At 41.5% G+C, this 19,942-nt stretch overlaps 1 protein-coding gene across 9 annotated transcripts in view; it reads right to left on the minus strand.

Moving 5' to 3' along the window:
* The window catches only part of agtpbp1 (ATP/GTP binding carboxypeptidase 1), a 399,257-nt gene that overhangs the window by 274,454 nt on the left and 104,861 nt on the right, over nt 1-19,942 (minus strand). For all 9 annotated transcript variants that reach the window (XM_067983168.1, XM_067983161.1, XM_067983160.1 and 6 more), the window contains 2 exons: nt 7,201-7,238; nt 5,873-6,081 (listed from right to left, as the gene is read on the minus strand). In XM_067983168.1, coding sequence (XP_067839269.1) covers nt 5,873-6,081; nt 7,201-7,238 — 247 coding nt within the window. The remainder of the gene's footprint in view (nt 1-5,872; nt 6,082-7,200; nt 7,239-19,942) is intronic.

The following is a 19,942-nucleotide window of genomic DNA, read 5'->3' on the forward strand; positions in this document are numbered from 1 at the left end:
AATACCCTCTAACAACTTACCCACTACAGATGTCAGGCTCACCGGTCTGTAGTTACCAGGCTTTTCCCGGCCGCCCTTCTTAAACAAAGGCACAACATTTGCTACCCTCCAATCTTCAGGCACCTCACCTGTAGCTGTCGATGATTCAAATATCTCTGCTAGGGGACCCACAATTTCCTCCCTAACCTCCCATAACATCCTGGGATACACTTCATCAGGTCCCGGAGATTTATCTACCTTGATGCGCGTTAAGACTTCCAGCACCTCCCTCTCTGTAATATGTACACTCCTCAAGACATCACTATTTATTTCCCCAAGTTCCCTAACATCCATGCCTTTCTCAACCGTAAATACCGATGCGAAATATTCATTTAGGATCTCACCCATCTCTTGTGGTTCCGCACATAGATGACCTTGTTGATCCTTAAGAGGCCCTACTCTCTCCCTAGTTACTCTTTTGCCCTTTATGTATTTGTAGAAGCTCTTTGGATTCTCCTTTGCCTTTTCTGCCAAAGCAATCTCATGTCCCCTTTTTGCCCTCCTGATTTCTCTCTTAACTCGACTCCGGCAATCTCTATACTCTTCAAAGGATCCACTTGATCCCAGCTGCCTATGCATGTCATATGCCTCCTTCTTCTTTCTGACCAGGGCCTCAATCTCCTGAGTCATCCAAGGTTCCCTACTTCTACCAGCCTTGCCCTTCGCTTTATAAGGAATGTGCTTACCCTGAACCCTGGTTAACACACTTTTGAAAGCCTCCCACTTACCAGACGTCCCTTTGCCTGCCAACAGACTCTCCCAATCAACTTCTGAAAGTTCCTGTCTAATACCATCAAAATTGGCCTTTCCCCAATTTAGAATTTTAACTTTTGGGCCAGACCTATCATTCTCCATAGCTATCTTAAAACTAATGGAATTATGATCACTGGTCCCAAAGTGATCCCTCACTAACTCTTCTGTCACCTGTCCTTCCTTATTTCCCAAGAGGAGGTCAAGTTTTGCCCCCTCTCTAGTCAGGCCATCCACATACTGAATGAGAAATTCCTCCTGAATACACTCAACAAATTTCTCTCCATCTAAGCCCCGAATGCTATGGCTGTCCCAGTCAATGTTGGGAAAGTTAAAGTCCCCTACTATTACCACCCTATTTTTCTTGCAGCTGTCGGTAATCTCCTTACATATTTGCTCCTCAATTTCCCGTTGACTATTTGGGGATCTGTAGTACAATCCTATCAAAGTGATCTCTCCCTTCTTATTTTTCAGTTCTACCCATATAGACTCCGTGGGCGAACCCTCGGATATATCCTCTCTCACTACTGCCGTGACGTTCTCCCTAATCAAGAACGCAACTCCCCCTCCTCTAATACCTCCTGCTCTATCTTTCCTATAGCATCTGTACCCTGGAACATTGAGCTGCCAGTCCTGCCCCTCCCTTAGCCATGTTTCAGTAATAGCTATATCATCCCAGTCCCATGTACCCATCCATGCCCTGAGTTCAATACAAATAGTACAAACAGTTGTTCATGAACAAGTGAAAGGGAAAAGCGTAGAGCAGCGGAAAGAAAGTGTACTTTCGGCGCGACAGATAAAATAAAAACTAGAAGGCGCAAGGCGATTAACCCAGCATCAAAGCTGTGGCAGGGGGTTGGGAACCTGAGCAGGGAGACAGAGGAAAGCGTGTCAGGAAGGGACAGAAGGTATGGAGTAAAAGGTAAAGTGTTAAAAAAGGAAAAAGCAGGAACTAAGTGTCACAAAACATATTTGAAAGTTCTTTATCTGAATGCACGTAGCATTCGTAACAAAATGGACAAGTTAACGGCACAAATAACTACGTATGGGTATGATCTTGTGCCCATTACAGAAACATGGCTGCAGGGTGACAACGACTGGGAATTAAATATGCCAGGGTATTTAACAATCAGGAAGGACAGGCAGGAAGGAAGGGGAGGTGAGGTGGCTATGTTAATAAAGGAAGGAATCACTGTAATACTGAGAAATGATATTGGGACAAAAGATCAGGACAATGAAACAGTTTGGGTAGAGATAAGGAATAATAAGGGGAAAAAAACACTAGTGGGCATAGTATATAGGCCTCCTAATAGTTGCAACTCTGCTGGAAGAAGTATTAATCAGGAAATAGTCAGGGCATGTAATAAGGGAACAGCTATAATTATGGGGGATTTTAACTATCATATTAACTGGACAAATCAAATTGGGCAGGGCAGCCTTGAACAGTTTATTGAGTGTATTAGGGATGGATTTCTTGAGCAGTATGTAACTGATCCTACAAGGGGGCAGGCAACGTTGGACCTGGTCCTGTGTAATGAGCCAGGATTAATTAATAATGTCCTAGTTAAGGATCCCCTTGGAATGAGTGACCATAACATGGTTACATTCCATATCCAATTCGAGGGTGAGAAGGTTGGTTCTCAAACAAGCGTACGGAGCTTGAATAAAGGAGACTATGATGGTATGAGAGCGGAATTGATTAAAGTGGACTGGGAAAATAGATTAAAGGGTAAGTCGGTACATGAGCAGTGGTGTTCATTTAAGGAGTTATTTTACAACTTTCAAAAAATATATATTCCACTGAGGATAAAAGGGTGTAAAATAAATGACAGCCATCCGTGGCTAAGTAAAGAAATTAAGGATAGTATCCGACTAAAAACAAGGACATATAAGGTAGCCAAACTTAGTGGGAGGATAGAAGATTGGGAAGTCTTCAAAAGACAGCAAAAAGTAATTCAAGGATTGATTAAGAAAGGGAAGATAGATTATGAAAATAAATTTGCAAAAAATATAAAAACAGATAGCAAGAGTTTCTACAGTTATATAAAAAGAAAAAGGGTGGCTAAGGCAAACGTAGGTCCCTTAGAGGATGAGACCGGGAAATTAATGGTGGGAAACATGGAGATGGCAAAAATGCTGAACAAATATTTTGTTTTAGTCTTTACGGTAGAGGACACTAAGAATATCCCAACACTGGACAAACAGGGGGCTCTAGGGGGGGAGGAGCTAAATACAATTAAAATCACTAAGGAATTGGTACTCAGTAAATTAATGGGACTCAAGGCGGATAAATCCCCTGGACCTGATGGCTTACATCCGAGGGTCTTGAGGGAAGTGGCAGTAGGGATTGTGGGTGCTTTGGTAATAATTTTCCAAAATTCTCTGAACTCGGCAAAGGTCCCAGCAGATTAGAAAACTGCTAATGTAACACCCTTATTTAAAAAGGGTAGTAGGCAGAAGGCTGGAAATTATAGGCCAGTTAGCCTAACATCTGTGGTGGGTAAAATTTTGGAGTCTATTATTAAGGAGACAGTAGCGGAACATTTGGATAAACATAATTTAATAGGACAAAGTCAGCATGGCTTTATGAAGGGGAAGTCGTGTCTGACAAATTTGCTTGAGTTCTTTGAGGACATAACGTACAGGGTGGATAAAGGGGAACCAGTGGACGTAGTGTATTTAGACTTCCAGAAGGCATTCGACAAGGTGCCACATAAAAGATTACTGCTCAAGATAAAGAATCACTGGATTGGGGGTGATATTCTGGCATGGGTGGAGGATTGGTTATCTAACAGGAAGCAGAGAGTTGGGATAAATGGTTCATTCTCGGACTGGCAAACAGTAGCCAGTGGTGTTCTGCAGGGGTCGGTGCTGGGTCCCCAACTCTTTACAATCTATATTAACGATTTGGAGGAGGGGACCGAGTGTAACACATCAAAGTTTGCAGATGATACAAAGATGGGAGGGAAAGTAGAGAGTGAGGAGGACATAAAAAACCTACAAGGGGATATAGACAGGCTGGGTGAGTGGGCGGAGATTTGGCAGATGCAATACAATATTGGAAAATGTGAGGTTATGCACTTTGGCAGGAAAAACCAGAGAGCAAGTTATTATCATAATGGCGAGAAACTGGAAAGTACTGCAGTACAAAGGGATCTGGGGGTCCAAGTGCAAGAGAATCAAAAAGTTAGTATGCAGGTGCAGCAGGTGATCAAGAAGGCCAACGGAATGTTGGCTTTTATTGTGAGGGGGATAGAATATAAAAACAGGGAGGTATTGCTGCAGTTATATAAGGTATTGGTGAGACCGCACCTGGAATACTGCATACAGTTTTGGTCTCCATACTTACTCTCGAGGCAGTTAAAAGAAGGTTCACTCGGTTAATCCCGGGGATGAGGGGGTGGACATATGAGGAGAGGTTGAGTAGATTGGGAATCTACTCATTGGAGTTCAGAAGAATGAGAGGCGATCTTATTGAAACATATAAGATTGTGAAGGGGCTTGATCGGGTGGATGCGGTAAGGATGTTCCCAAGGATGGGTGAAACAAGAACTAGGGGGCATAATCTTATAAGGGGCTGCTCTTTCAAAACTGAGATGAGGAGAAACTTCTTCACTCAGAGGGTAGTAGGTCTGTGGAATTTGCTGCCCCAGGAAGCTGTGGAAGCTACATCATTAAATAAATTTAAAACAGAAATAGACAGTTTCCTAGAAGTAAAGGGAATTAGGGGTTATGGGGAGCAGGCAGGAAATTGGACATGAATTTAGATTTGAGGTTAGGATCAGATCAGCCATGATCTTATTGAATGGCGGAGCAGGCTCGAGGGGCCCATTGGCCTACTCCTGCTCCTATATCTTATGTTCTTATGTTCTTAAACAGAAAGAAAGAGGAATGACATAGAAGGAAATGGGGGAAATTAGAGTCAAGTTAGATACAGAAAGAGAAATAAAAAGTGGGAAAAAAAGATCGGATTGAGAGGGAAAAAGAGAGACAGAAAGGAAAAGTAAGAATAAAAGTTTAAAATTATTTTTTTTTAAAACCTCTAGGAGCAATTTACTACCCGCAGGAATGAGACTCCATAGTTTCAATTATTCCCTTTCTGTGCCGGAGAGGTTGAGTAGCATTGCAGGATCTCGCCTTTAAAAGGGTCCTCATGTCATTAAGTATCAACCCGAGCTTTCTGCAGCGAGTTTAATTCGTTTTAACAGTACAAATGCAGCAATTTATTGAAACTCACTAGGAAGTTGACCATGAGCTCCAGTTTTCGTGAGGCTAACAGCGGGGTGGCACAAATCGCCCAGCAATTTGTGGTGATTCCCAACTCATAGCGTCTCTCTTCCTCACCGCAAATTGCTGGGATTTTTACACACTGATAACGGCGTACACACGAAACTTGTCTTTTTACCATTCTTTCCTACCCCGGCTGCATTTGCTAATGCATTCTTATGTTTGTACACTCTGTCCCTTCCTGACACACTCTGTTTATCATTACCCCTATCGTTTTCCTGTACTACTTCCTTGTCTTTTCTCTTTATCAATCTAAACTTCACCCCACCTGGCCCCTCCCCCCCTCTATTTAGTTTAAAGCTTTATCTACCGCCCTAGTTATTCGGTTCGCCAGAACACTGGTCCCAGCATGGTTCAGGTGAAGCCCGTTGTTAGCAGACGGCTACTCAAACTAATATACATTACTTTACAATTATAACACAGGTTTAGCTAATATCGCGCTCTGAACAGAACATTGCCAGAAGATACTGAAAATTTGCCACAGATTTTCTTATTAAAATTTTCTTTTGTCACTAAGGAGTTCTTTGTGGCAGAAACTACCACATTCTTAAATTGACCATTTTTAGTAACTTTTTAAATTGATGTTTAAGATTATAGTTTTATTTGCCAGTCAGTGTTCGAAAAGCTTTTACATATGACCTTTCAGTATTATCCTCAAGCAGATGTCTGCAATCAGAGTGGCGGCTGTTTAAAATGCAACATAAATGCTCACATTAAAAGTTTGATCTTAATGGAGATGATGTCTACTTTTCAACACACAATTATGCATTAGTTCAGCAACAATCAAGGCACTTACTTGAGACGTATTATACAAGACCTTCATCCCTTCAGCATCAACGAAAGCTTTCCTGCCCAACTTGATACCCGTGATATTTTTGATACAGTTTAAAATCCCTTTGCGAATCAGCATATGCCGATGCCTTGCGTCATGTCTATGCCAATCGATATAAATTGTGAGAAGAACAGGAAGGTATCCCCTATCCACTGACCTCCTGGCATTGGTTTCTATAATGAAAGGACACACGTTTTAAAAAAACTTTTCCCTACATGTAAATAAGGAAATAGTTACTCATTAATGTTGTTATTCAACTATATATATTAATATATGTAATAGGTAGTACAAGTATACTTCATGATTTGTCATGGTTACAGATAGAAAGGGAGGAAAGTACAAGCACCATCTTCACAAAGAAACGTTTGATAATTTTTTTTTGGGGGGGGTGGGGAAGGAGGAGTTGAGTTGTATTTTCATTTCAAATTAATCAATATAGGTGATATGATGATGTACTTTATGTCATTATCTGTAGACAAAAATGGCAAGTACTCTTTCACAAAGATGGTGTCCTTTTAAAGGTTTATTATACAAAATCTAACAGGGTGTGAAATAGTTCTTGACCCATATGGCTTCACAATGGTGTCAACTCAAGTTCACTTAATGGTTTTGTGCAGCTAAATGTAAATTTTTATGTGGTAACTAAAAGTGTTATAAAATATCTTTTCATCATCATGTTATTAATTGCATCCTCTAAAGTTGGACCACTGCTCAACACTAACAAACGATTTTACAACTGTGATCTATTGTATTTGCCAATTTAGCTTACTGTAAGAAAAAAAACTAAAGTCTGAAAATGTCATCCATATAGTTGAAATGGAAAAATGCGACTTCTTCTTTAATAAACACCCAACAACAATTTGCTTCAGCATCCCTGGACTTGGAAAAGAAGAAAACAAAAATCAGCCAGAGGCATAGTGGTTATAAAAGTGAGTGGGGAGATGGGTGCAGGTTCAGTTCCTGTACCACTCAAGTCCCAATCTGAACTACATCAAGTGGAAAAGGCACCACATGAAGACTGGAGCATCTCCCAGTAAGGAGGGGTTAAAATCAGAGGTGATGGGATTAGGCTTGGCTATGATGCTCACACAATGGTGAATAGTGACAACACACAAGATGAACGTTCAAATGGACAAACTACCAGAGAGCTACCAGCACTGTAGAATTATGCCCTAGCAAAATCTAGGAGACAGAGTGAAAAGAGGAGAAATTACAAAAACAAATTTTAAAGAGGAAAGAAAATGCCCATCCTTAACAATTAACTTACATAGGCAACTAGGTAAAACACTTACTCGACTTTAGCAATGCTGCCAGTGTGTCTAATGAGACCCTGCAAAAAACAACAGTCCATAGGATGCAACCATTAACAAATTGTGCTCGGGATAAGAAAACAAGACATATAAATTTCCTTCAAGGATCACAAATTTAAGCTGATAAAAAGGAAAAATTTACAAATATACAAAGATATATTTGACAATTTTGCAACAACCTTAAAATCTTCTCCAGGTTGATGAATGAAGTTGACATTGTTGTCTATTTAATGTTACCTCCTGCATCTACTTAGCACCAGTACTACTAAATGAAATAATGATGTCTACAAAGTTAGTCGTGATTAATGATAATTGTTCCACTTGTTCAACTTGCACTAAGATGAATAAAGCCTGAGGCTAGTGTTTGTGTTTCTAATGCTGGTCTGACATAATGCGTTAAACAAGAAGGGGTTAATTTTACATGCAGCACTTACTTGTTCATCGTCAAATACTATACATTATCCAATTTTCCACAACTGACCTTTAAAATTGCAACATTACTAAAGTATAGAATTATCTGGTTATGAACATACTAATGGGCAGCGAGATAATATTACAAACACAAACCATATGGTACAAGATCTGAAAAGTATGCAGCAACAGCCGCAGCTTGGAATGTTATCTCTTCAAATTCAACATGGTTACAGGATCAGAATCTGAAAAATCTATAAATGCATATCATATATCACAAAGTAACATAACTAATATTCTGAAAATGTTGTGGTCGTACAATCAATTACTGGTCTACAGAGGTTCAAACTTTAAGAGGGGAATACCTATCCTTTTACAAAAACCGGTTGTTTGTGGAATTGAAGCAGTGAAAGTAAGATACAGCCATAACAATGGGAACAGCTGACAAGTAAAGCAACATTTTTCAACACAAAATGTAAACAATTCTGACCTTAGAATGGTTGGAATTAATATGCATTAAACTTTGAACCCAACACCAGAGAGTACTTCAAACATAATGTGGCGATGCTGGTGATGGACTGGGATGGACAAATGTAAGGACTTGCACAACACCAGGTTATAGTCCAACAGTTTTATTTTAAATCACAAGCTTTCGGAGCTTTCCTTCTTAGTCAGGTGAGTGAAGGGATTCTAAAAACGCATAGCATATATAGTCAGAGAACAATGCCTGGTGATTACAGATAATCTTTCCAACTGCCCCCTATAACACCTCGGCTGGGAGACGATCACAGCAATCAAAGGTGTTGTTGGTGTTCAGACAGGTCGGCCACGGAAAACATTACATCCCAGTATAATGAATACACAATGGGTCAGGTCACAAAGACAGAGAGAGAAAGAGACCCGAAAGGCAGAGGGAGAAAGAGAGAGAGAGAGAGAGAGAGAGAGAGAGAGAGAGAGACCAGTTGTATTAAAAACAGATAACTTTTTTTCGCTGGTGGGGTTACATGTAGTGTGACATGAACCCAAGATCCCGGTTGAGGCCGTCCTCATGGGTGCGGAACTTGGCTATCAATTTCTGCTCGACGATTTTGCGTTGTCGTGTGTCTTGAAGGCCGCCTTGGAGAACGCTTACCCGAAGATCGGAGGCTGAATGTCCTTGACTGCTGAAGTGTTCCCTGACTGGGAGGGAACCCTCCTGTCTGGCGATTGTTGTGTGGTGTCCGTTCATCCGTTGTCGCAGTGTCTGCATGGTCTCGCCAATGTACCATGCTCCGGGGCATCCTTTCCTGTAACGTATGAGCTAGACAACGTTGACCGAGTCACAGGAGTATGAACCATGTACCTGGTGGGTGGTGTCCTCTCGTGTGATGGTGGTATCTGTGTCGATGATCTGGCATGTCTTGCAGAGTTTGCCGTGGCAGGGTTGTGTGGTGTCGTGGACGCTGTTCTCCTGAAAGCTGGGTAATTTGCTGCGAACGATGGTCTGTTTGAGGTTGGGTGGCTGTTTGAAGGCGAGTAGTGGAGGCGTGGGGATGGCCTTAGCGAGGTGTTCGTCGTCATCGATGACATGTTGAAGGCTGCGAAGAACATGGCGTAGTTTCTCCGCTCTGGGGAAGTACTGGACGACGAAGGGTACTCTGTTGGTTGTGTCGTGTTTGTATTCTGAGGAGGTCTATGCGATTTTTCACTGTTCCGACGGGCCCAAGGCGGCCTTCGAGACACACAACAACGCAAAATCGTCGAGCAGAAATTGATAGCCAAGTTCCGCACCCATGAGGACGGCCTCAACCGGGATCTTGGGTTCATGTCACGCTACATGTAACCCCACCAGCGAAAAAAAGTTATCTGTTTTTAATACAACTGGACACTCTCTCCCTCTCTCTCTGTCTTTGTGACCTGACCCATTGTGTATTCAGTATACTGGGATGTAATGTTTTCTGTGGCTAACCTGTCTGAACACCAACAACACCTTTGATTGCTGTGATCGTCTCCCAGCCGAGGTGTTATAGGGGGCATTTGGAAAGATTATCTGTAATCACCAGGCATTGTTCTCTGACTATATATGCTATGCGTTTTTAGAATCCCTTCACTCACCTGACGAAGGAGGAAAGCTCTGAAAGCTTGTGATTTAAAATAAAACTGTTGGACTATAACCTGGTGTTGTGCAAGTCCATACTTCTAACATGGTTGGGTTAGGCAATTTGTTATGGCAATTTGTTATGGCAAGTGACTTTTCATCATCTAGAAACAAGCATATACACAATTTTTTGGGCTATTTATGCAAAACTGTAAAACTCAAGCAGCAAATTGTGCTGCAAGTGTGTAGAAATTTGCAGGATCAGTCACAGAATGTTCCTCGGTACTTGCTCTTAAAAAAACAAGGAACGGGGGAAAACTTGAGTCATTCTTACTCTCTGATGAAAACTGTCATAACATTCAGAACACAAAAAAGCATTGCAAACAAGTTTGTAACATGAGGATAAATATAAAAAATGACTGAAAATTAGATGGCACTTAGTCCATTAAATAGTTCAGTGGGCATTGAAAAATCTTTGATACTCATCAAGTAAAGTCTTTTTTCAAACTGGAGTTGGGTACATTGCATTTGAAAGCAATTTCTATAATGGCATTTCAAGGAGGAATGGATGTTCACAGCAGGAGCCCTGAGTTATTGGGCAAATATCATGAACGACTCATTCCCTATATTAACTATGGTACTTTATCAAAAGCAAAATGCTGCGACTGCTTTTTGTGTACAAAAACACTGCCAATTGTCTTAGGACGACTCTGTGTTATGATACTATAACTCAACCAAGTAACAATCCATTATAAACCACATCATAGTTATCATTTCACATTAAAAGGAAATTAGTCCGTGGGCTGATGGACTCTGCCTGCGGATCATCAATCACTGCCCCTCTTTATATTTCCCTCCAAAATGTCCATTCATTCGCAATCAAGATTCTAACCATCCACAACCTTATTGTGCATGATTGTATTGACATCCTGATTTTGATTGAAACTTGGCTCAGAGGTGAGTGACATCTTCCCCCTTGCCAAAGCCTCCCTCACCTGGCTATACTTCCCACCATCTGCCCCGCCTAAACCCCTCCGATGGCAGTGTGGTCCTCATCACCAAGTCACAACTCAGTCTCTCCCCTTACTCCTCTGGCACTTTTTCCACCTTTGAATACCACCCTGTCACCCCTTCTTTAAAATCATTGTTGTCCGCTGGCCCCTCCAAGCCCCATCCCAGTCACGTCCTCCTTCAGCTTCCACACTGAGCAACCTCTCATCCTCAGTGATTTTAATCTCCATCTCGGCACTCCTTGCCTTTTTCCCTCTGAATTTACTGTCATCCTGTCCTCCTTACTTCTCTCTCCATATAAACTCTCCTACCCATATTCACGGTCACCTATTCAACCATGCCATCTCACATGGCCTCTCTACTTTCAGGGTCTCAATCACTGACAAAGCCATCTGCAACCAACTGTTTATATCACTTGCCACCATATTCTCCTTACCTCCTTCCAACTTAACTTCCTGCTGTGCCCCCATTACCCCCTCGCCCAAAAGAACTCTCTCCTAAGTCACTTACAATTACACTTTCAAACTCCCAAATGCCTAGCCTTTGGCCCTCCATTCACCACAATGCTTCTGCAACCATCAATTTGCCCAATTACTTCCTCACCTCCACCTTTGATGCCCTTACTTCAGCAAAGCCTTTACTGTCTCCCATTCCAATGATTCCCCTAATATGGCTCCGACTTTTGCTCCTTCAAGTCCAACGGATGCAGACTTGAGCAAATCTGGCATTTAAATAGCTTAGCCATCTATCACCAGCTCTGGCTGGAGCACATCAAGCACTACAGAGCCTCACTCTCCTCTGCCAAAACTGTCCAAGATAATTCTGAAGCACAAAGATAACCACCAACTGCTTTTCTCCAATACAAACCATCTCCTTAAACCTCTCTCCCCTGGCCCTTCAATCTTCACCTCCAACAAGTACAAAGAGTTCATGGACTTTTTTATCACCAATACAGACCATCTGTCCTGCTGCCTCTGCTGTTTCTCCCTCCCTGTTTTCTTGCACACCAAGTCAAACCTCACTCCAGGATCTTATGCCACACGGACCTCAAAATCCTCTAGGATATTGAGTATACTAAAAAAAATACTATAGCAAGTTAGTGTTCTCTTGATTGGTGAATACTTCTGAAAAATGATTTAATATTTTAACTATTTTATCTTCATTTTCACTACCATTTTTAACTTTCAGAATGATAACATCCTAGCTACAGTTTTATTACTATGATACTGGAAGATTTTCATTATTGCACTTAACATATTTTGCGTTACTCATCTCTTTAGTCTTTTTGCACCTCCAGTTTCTCCATTAACCTCCCTTCAACAGACAAATCCTTTCCCTTACTAGTATATTTGCCTATTCCACTGAGCTGCTCTGACTTTTCTTCAACTTCCCCCTTCTTGTTCCTAGCAACATCTTTATTGTTATCCAGTGCCTGAAGCATAATTGCCATTTATCTCCCGCTATTTGCTGTTCTCATTGCCTCTTCGACACCCAATCCCTGCCTCTTGTTGACAGCAGAAAAAGAAGCCAACACATACCATATGTACCTCCTCCAACTGGCTTCATGCTCAGCTTTCTCTCCTACTGACTCCAATACCAGTCACGTATCATCTACGAACTTTCACCAGTGCCTTACAGCACAAGAACTATACATTCCAACTTCTTTCTCCTTCAAGTCTTCAATTAGCAAGAATAACTCTTAGATCTTCAGCTCTGACAAATGTAAACATATCAGACTATACACAAACTGATGTGTTAATTTCACCTTGTGCAACTAAGGCATTATAGCCCTGCACTCTGGCATTCTCTCCCTAAATTACTATGCCTTGCTACACCTCCTCCCATCATAAAAATAGTTCCTTCAAAACCTATCTCTTCAACGTCTGCTCTTTCATTTCCCCCCTTTTTGAAGTCTTGGGATGTTTTGTTATGTAAATGGTTTATACAGGTGCAGATTGTTAGTCTTGATGTTGAGAGCCTGATGTAAATTTATTTGCAAATTTCACAGCCTTAAAATATCCCTCACACAATGTTAAAGTTTCTTTTGCTTAATTTGAAGTTATCTACAGCAGTCACTGCCAATACAGAGAATCATAGAATGGTTACAGCACAGGAGGAGGCCATTCAGCCCATCTAGTCCATGCCGGCTCCATGCAAGAGCAATCCAACTAGTCCCACTCCCACTCCCCCACCCTTTCCCCACAGCTTTGCAAATTTTTTCCATTCAAGTACTTATCTAATTCCCTCATGAAAGCCACATTTGAATCTGCCTCCATCACTCCCTCAGTCTGTGCATTCCAGATCATAACCACTCGCTGTGTAAAAAGGTTTTTCCTCACGTCACCTTTGGTTCTTTTGACAATCACCTTAAATCTATGTCCTCTGGCTCTTGACCCTTCCGTCAATGAGAACAGTTTCTCTCTATCTACTCTGTCGAGACCCCTCATGATTTTGAATACCTCTATCAAATCTCCTCTCTGCTCTAACAACCCCAGCTTCTCCAGTCTATCCACGTAACTGAAGTCCTTCATCCCTGGAACCATTCTAGTAAACCTCTTCTGCACCCTCTCTAAGGCCTTCACATTCTTCCTAATGTGCAGTGCCCAGAACTGGACACAATACTCCAGTTGTGGCTGAGCCAGTGTTTTATAAAGAATGATTATGACTTCCTTGCTTTTGTACTCAATGCCTCTATTTATAAAGTCCAGGATCCCGTATGCTTTTTTAAACGCTTTCTCAACCTGTCCTGCCTCCTTCAACGATTTGTGCACACGTACCCCCAGATCTCTCTGTTCCTGAACCCTCTTTAGAATTGTGCCCTTTAGTTTATATTGCCTCTCCTCATTCTGCCTACCAAAATGTATCACGTTGCACTTTTCTGCATTAAATTTCATCTGCCATGTGTCCGCCCATTCCACCAACCTGTCCATACCCTCTTGAAGTCTATCACTATCCTCCTTGCTGTTTACTACACTTCCAAGTTTTGTGTCATCTGCAAATTTTGTACTTGTGCCCTGTACACTCAAGTCCAAGTCATTAATATATATCAAAAAAAGCAGTGGTCCGAGTACTGACCCCTGGGGAACACCACTACATACCTCCCTTCAGTCTGAAAAACGACCGTTCACCATTACTCTGTTTCCTGTCACTTAGCCAATTAGGTATCCATGCTGCCATTGCTCCTTTGATTGCATGGGCTTCAACTTTGATGACAAGCCTATTAGGTGGCACTTTATCAAACGCCTTTTGGAAGTCCATATACACCACATCACCCTCATCGACCCTCTCAGTTACCTCATCAAAAAACTCTATCAAGTTAGTTACACGCGATTTGCCTTTAACAAATCCGTACTGGCTTTCCTTAATTAATTCCCACTTGTCTGAGTGATTGTTAATTTTGTCTCAGATTATCGTTTCTAAAAGTTTCCCCATCACTGAGGTTAAACTGACTGGCCTTTAGTTGCTGGGTTTATCCTCACACCCTTTCTTGAACAAAGGTGTAACATTTTCAATTCTCCAGTCCTCTGGCACCACCCAAGGATGATTGGAGATAATGGCCAGTACCTCCGTAATTTCCATCCTTACTTCCATCAGCAACCAAGGATGCATCCCATCCAAACCAGGTGATTTATCTACTTTAAGTACAGCTAGCCTTTCTAGTACCTCTTCTTTATCAATTTTTAGTCCATCCAGCATCTCAACTACCTCTTCTGTTATTGTGACTTTGGCAGCATTTTCTTTCTTGTAAAGACAGATGCAAAGTACTCATTTAGTACCTCAGCCATGCCCTTTGCCTCCATGCATAGATCTCCTTTTTGGTCCCTAATCGGTCCCACCCCTCCTCTTACTACCTGTTTACTGTTTATATGCCTATGCTCCCATTTATGTTAGCTGCCAGTCTATTCTCATACTCTATCTTTGCCCCTCTTATTTCCTTTTTCACTTCCCCTCTGAACTTTCTATATTCAGCCTGATTCTCGCTTGTATTATCAACCTGACATCTGTCATATGCCCCTTTTTTCTGCTTCATCTTACTCTCTATCTCTTTCGTCATCCAGGGAGCTCTGGCTTTAGTTGCCCTATCTTTCCCATTCCCCCTTTCCCCAATACAAACCTTAAGAGTGAAATCTGCTGAATCAAACAGCCATCCCTCCTCCTAACCAAAATCAAACCACCACTGCCTGAAATGAAATGCAGATGCTGTTCAATCAATTTCTTCTTTGTTGCTTCTCAATCAAACTCTGCCCTCACTCTACTAAAATGTTGCCATCACTATCAACCATTTAGTTTATTCCAAATGCAATACAGCTTATAACGCGATTTGCCCGCTATACGCAATGGCTGGTATAACGTGGTAGTGCTATTATTGTACAAGAATGGTCCTTCTGTGTGGTGACCTTTTGCCTAGTTGTTTCCAGCTCCACTCTGACCTGCAGCTTTATTTAAACTGCAGTCAGTACTTAATACAAACTGTAACCCCACCCCACTTAGAGGGATTAGAAGGGTTTAAGTACACAAAAGGTAATTTAACATTAACGAGGTGTTAATTACTAATGTATGTTTGCACATTCAAAATGTACCTTAACCAGGTGCGAACTAGTGAGTAAGCACAGATGTTTCTGCCTGAAAGAAACGGAAAGTCGCTATAATCGTCAACTTTGAAATCGACGATAATACAAATGGATAACGGTTATCATTTTTTTGCCAATATAAGCGACTGCCCATTTTAAACCTGGACAGTTTTAGTGGTGAGGACTGTACTCAGTTCCGATGGTGTATTCCTACAAAAAACATCAGGTACTTTTCTCCAGGGTTGTTGCATCTCTAAATGAAAATATTCATTTAGAGATGCAACAACCATGGTTCATGCATGGTTCATACTCCTGTGACTCGGCCAACGTTGTCTACCTCATACGTTGCAGGAAAGGATGCCCCAGAGCATGGTACATTGGCGAGACCATGCAGACGCTGCGACAACGGATGAACGGACACCGCGCAACAATCGCCAAACAGGAGGGTTCCCTCCCAGTCGGGGAACACTTCAGCAGTCATGGACATTCATCCACCGACCTTCGGGTAAGCGTACTCCAAGGCGGCCTTCGAGACACACAACAACGCAAAATCGTCGAGCAGAAATTGATAGCCAAGTTCCGCACCCATTAGGACGGCCTCAACCGGGATCTTGGGTTCATGTCACGCTACACGTTACCCCACCAGCGAACAAATGTTATCTGTTTTTAATATAACGGGTCAGTTGCTGTCTTTTCTATGTTTCTACCTCTCTATCTCTGTTTTTTTTTGTTTGTTGTTTTTTTTGGTGATTTGTATATTCTGAGACCTGGCAGGTAACACCTGTCTGTCTGCACACTGATTGCCTTGGCAACGGGCAGTTGAAAAAACTGTCTGTAATCACCAAGCATTGTTCTGTGAATTATAAATGCGATTTCATTTCGAGGATTTCATTTTCACATCGTTCACCTGACGAAGGAGGAAGCCTCCGAAAGCTTGTGAATTTAAAATAAAATTGCTGGACTATAACTTGGTGTTGTAAAATTGTTTATAAGTGAAAATACACATCCTTCAGTTTGACATTCTTGTGCCTGATCCTCCCATAAAAACATGCTAATTACTATTTGCATGTGGAGATGAGCAAAAGAGGAAACATATTCAATTTTATTCAGTGGATGTTATAAAATATGGGATTGCTGTAAGCAAATACCATATTAAAGAATGCATTTAATATCATCATTTATGCTGATTGTAACGTGCTATTTGGGAGCCAAATAAAAAGTGCATTTTGACAAATAGAGTTTCTAACCAAGAGTTCATTAACTCCTTTAGATCAGTGGTGGCAACAGCTGAGATTAGTTAAGGAAAGCAATGAGGTAACAAAACCATTTCAAAACATGTGCAATTGGAACAAAAGAAAATTGGGACAATATGTACCACTTAATGTAAAAAATATATTTGGGACAAGCCGCGTGAACATTACAGAAACTCCGCAGGATCATCCATGGATGGTTTTCCTCTCTGCCAGTCCATTGTTCTTTTGTTTACTGTGTCTCTTTCAATTCTTTCAGCCTATCTGTTTCTCTCTAAGTTACCACAAAACAAAGTATCAAGCCTATTGTTCCAGCAGACCAAGTATAAACTGCTCCTGTCTTAATGGCTTCAAGAGGGAAAAAAAAGTTCCCTCTGTGGCTGAGTGGAGACATAAATCGTACAGGTCTTCTACTGGTCTTCACCAAATGTGCAGTGTAAGGAATTGCTCTAAATGGAACTGGGAAACTATATTTGCTGAGAATTAAGGATAGATTTTGTGGTTTTGTTACTTAAGTCTATTTCTGTAAATCTAGCTTTTTGGACAGTATGCAAAAATTATTTGAATTGTGAGAGCTACAGCAGTAAAATGGTGACACGAGAAACGGAAGTGTTGTTTACAAGCTAGTAACATAACCACACACAAGTTCACCTCTGTAAACCAAGATCTCAATAGTTTATCTTGCACCATGGCAACTGCCAGTACCAATGGTATAATCCCATTGGTATTACTTTTAATTAGTAGAGAGCTATGAATGACTGCACTGCAGCTCACAACTATCAAAGATTCTCCCACAAGGCACATGGAATCACAAAGTTTCTACTTTGTATAATACTGGTCATGTTCTACTCTCCACAAATCGCTTATTTTTTCTTTCAAATATTTCCAATTCAACCACAGAAAGATAAGTCTTCCTTTGTAGATTGCATGATATGACCGAATCAGGACCTATGCCACTTATATGGATCGTCTATTCTTTTGAAACAAATTAGTACTGAAATAGTTACTAAACATGTGTATGGCACATACAGCACATGCAACTCCCAATAGTGATTTCTGCATATCATTCAAGAACCTGACCAACAAAAGCGATTAACAACAATGGACATGTGAATGGTATATCATGAACTATTATGTTGAGTTGAAGAAAATAAACAGCACAGTACCAAAATTAATGTTGCTGATGTTGGTGCTTTATATGTCAATTTCTTGGTCACTTATTTTTTTCATAAAATGTCTTTTTCTATTGTGCAACAGTTTCACAACAAAGTTCATTAACCTATTGTATAGCCATCTATCTTAAAATCTGTTATATGATGTAAATACAGAAATCACATTTCAGCAGCTACAATAAAAAGTTAACACCTATATGGGGAAAAAAATGTTAATGGTAATGGAAAACAAGTAAACGTAACAATAGTGGAAAAGATGTATCTCTACCAAAATGCTTAGTAGCTGCAGTCACAGACAAAGATACAAACTTGAATAGCAAAACTCACAAACTTATAAAGGTGGAAGATTGTGCAAATTGTGTTTTTTTTTTAAATCGATGCTTGGAAGTTTGCTAAACAGTAATACAAATGACGTTAATAAATCCTAAATTCAGTATAATACCATTTAATACATGGTATATATACTTTTCTTTAAAAAAATGCTTTTACATTCATTCTCAGGACGTGGGCGTCACTGGCAAGGACGGCATTTATTGCCCATCCCTAGTTGCCCTGAGAAGATGGTGGTGGGTCGTCTTCTTGAACTGCTGCAATCAGTGTGGTGAAGGTTCTCCAGCAATGCTGTTAGATAGGGAGTTCTAAGATCTTGACCCAGCAATGATGAAGAAACAGCGATATATGTTCAAGTAAGGATGGTGTGTGACTTTGAGGGGAACTTGGTGGTGGTGTTACCATGCACCTCTTGCTCTTGTCGCGGATTTGGGAGGTGCTGCCGAAGAAGCCTTGGTGAGTTGTTGCAGTGCATCCACAAGGCTGTAATGAGGTTTGGGGCCAAGTGATCCTGGCAGAATCCAAACCATCGGTGAGCAGATTTATTGGTGAGTAAGTGCTGTTTGTTAGCACTGTTAACAACTCCTTCCACCGTTTTGCTGATGATTTGGAGTAGGCTGATAGGGCAGTAATTGGCCATGTTGAATTTTTTGTGGACAGGACATACCCAGGGCAATTTACTACACAATCAGGTAGATGTCAATGTTGTAGTTGTACTGGAAGAGTTTGGGTGGGGGCACAGCTAGTTCTACAGCCGGGATGTTATCGGGGACCGTAGCCTTTGCTGTATCAAGTGCACTCAGCCGTTTCTTAATTTCACGTGGAGTGAATCAAATTGGCTGAAGACTGGCTTCTATGATGGTGGGGACCTTAGGAAGAGGCCGAGAAGGATCGACTACTCAGCACTTCTGGCTGAAGATGGTTGCAAATGCTGCGCCTTGTCTTTTGCACTCATGGGCTGGACTCTGCCATTGTGCAAGATTTTACTCCCACTAGTTGCTTAATTGTCCACCAGCATCAATTGGATGAGTTGCTGTAGTGCATCTGGTAGACGGTACACACTGCAGCCACAGTGCGCCGGTTGGTTGAGGGAGTAAATGTTTAAGGTGGCGGATGGGATGTCAATCAAGTGGGCTGCTTTGTCCTGGATGGTGTCGAGCTTCTTGAGTGTTGGTGGAGCTGCACTCATCCAGGCAAGTGGAGAGTATTCCATCACACTCCTGACTATGCCTTGTAGATGGTGGAAAGACTTTGGGGAGTCAGGAGGTAAATCACTCGTCGTAGAATACCCAGCCTCTGACCTGCTCTGCTCTTGTAGCCACAGTATTTATGTGGCTGGTCCAGTTAAGTTTCTATTCAACGGTGACCCCCAGCATGTTGATGGTGAGGGATTTGGCGATAGTAATGCCGTTGAATGTCAAGGGGAGGTGGTTAGACTCTCTCTTGTTGGAGATGGTCATTGCCTGGCACTTGTCTGGCGTGAATGTTACTTGCCACTTATCAGCCCAAGCCTGGATGTTGTTCAGGTTTTGCAGCATGCAGACACGGACTGTTTCATTATCTGAGGGATTGCGAATGGAACTGAACACTGTGCAATCGTGAGCAAATATCCCCACTTCTGACCTCATGATGGAGGGAATGTCACTGATGAAGCAGCTGAAGATGGTCGGGCCTAGGACATTGCCCTGAGGAACTCCTGCAGCATTGTCCTGGGGCTGAGATGATTGGCCTCCAAAAACCACTACCATCTTCCTTTGTGCTAGGTATGACTCCAGCCACTGGAGAGTTTCTTGTAAAACAGCACATCCTCTGACACACCATGAATAAAGGAATGGTAAATCTGCTGTTATATCTAAAATGCATATAAAAACTCACTGCAAATTAATCTATCTTTTAACTCCC

Source organism: Heptranchias perlo, chromosome 4 (assembly GCF_035084215.1).
Source record: "Heptranchias perlo isolate sHepPer1 chromosome 4, sHepPer1.hap1, whole genome shotgun sequence".
Classification (NCBI taxonomy): domain Eukaryota; kingdom Metazoa; phylum Chordata; class Chondrichthyes; order Hexanchiformes; family Hexanchidae; genus Heptranchias; species Heptranchias perlo.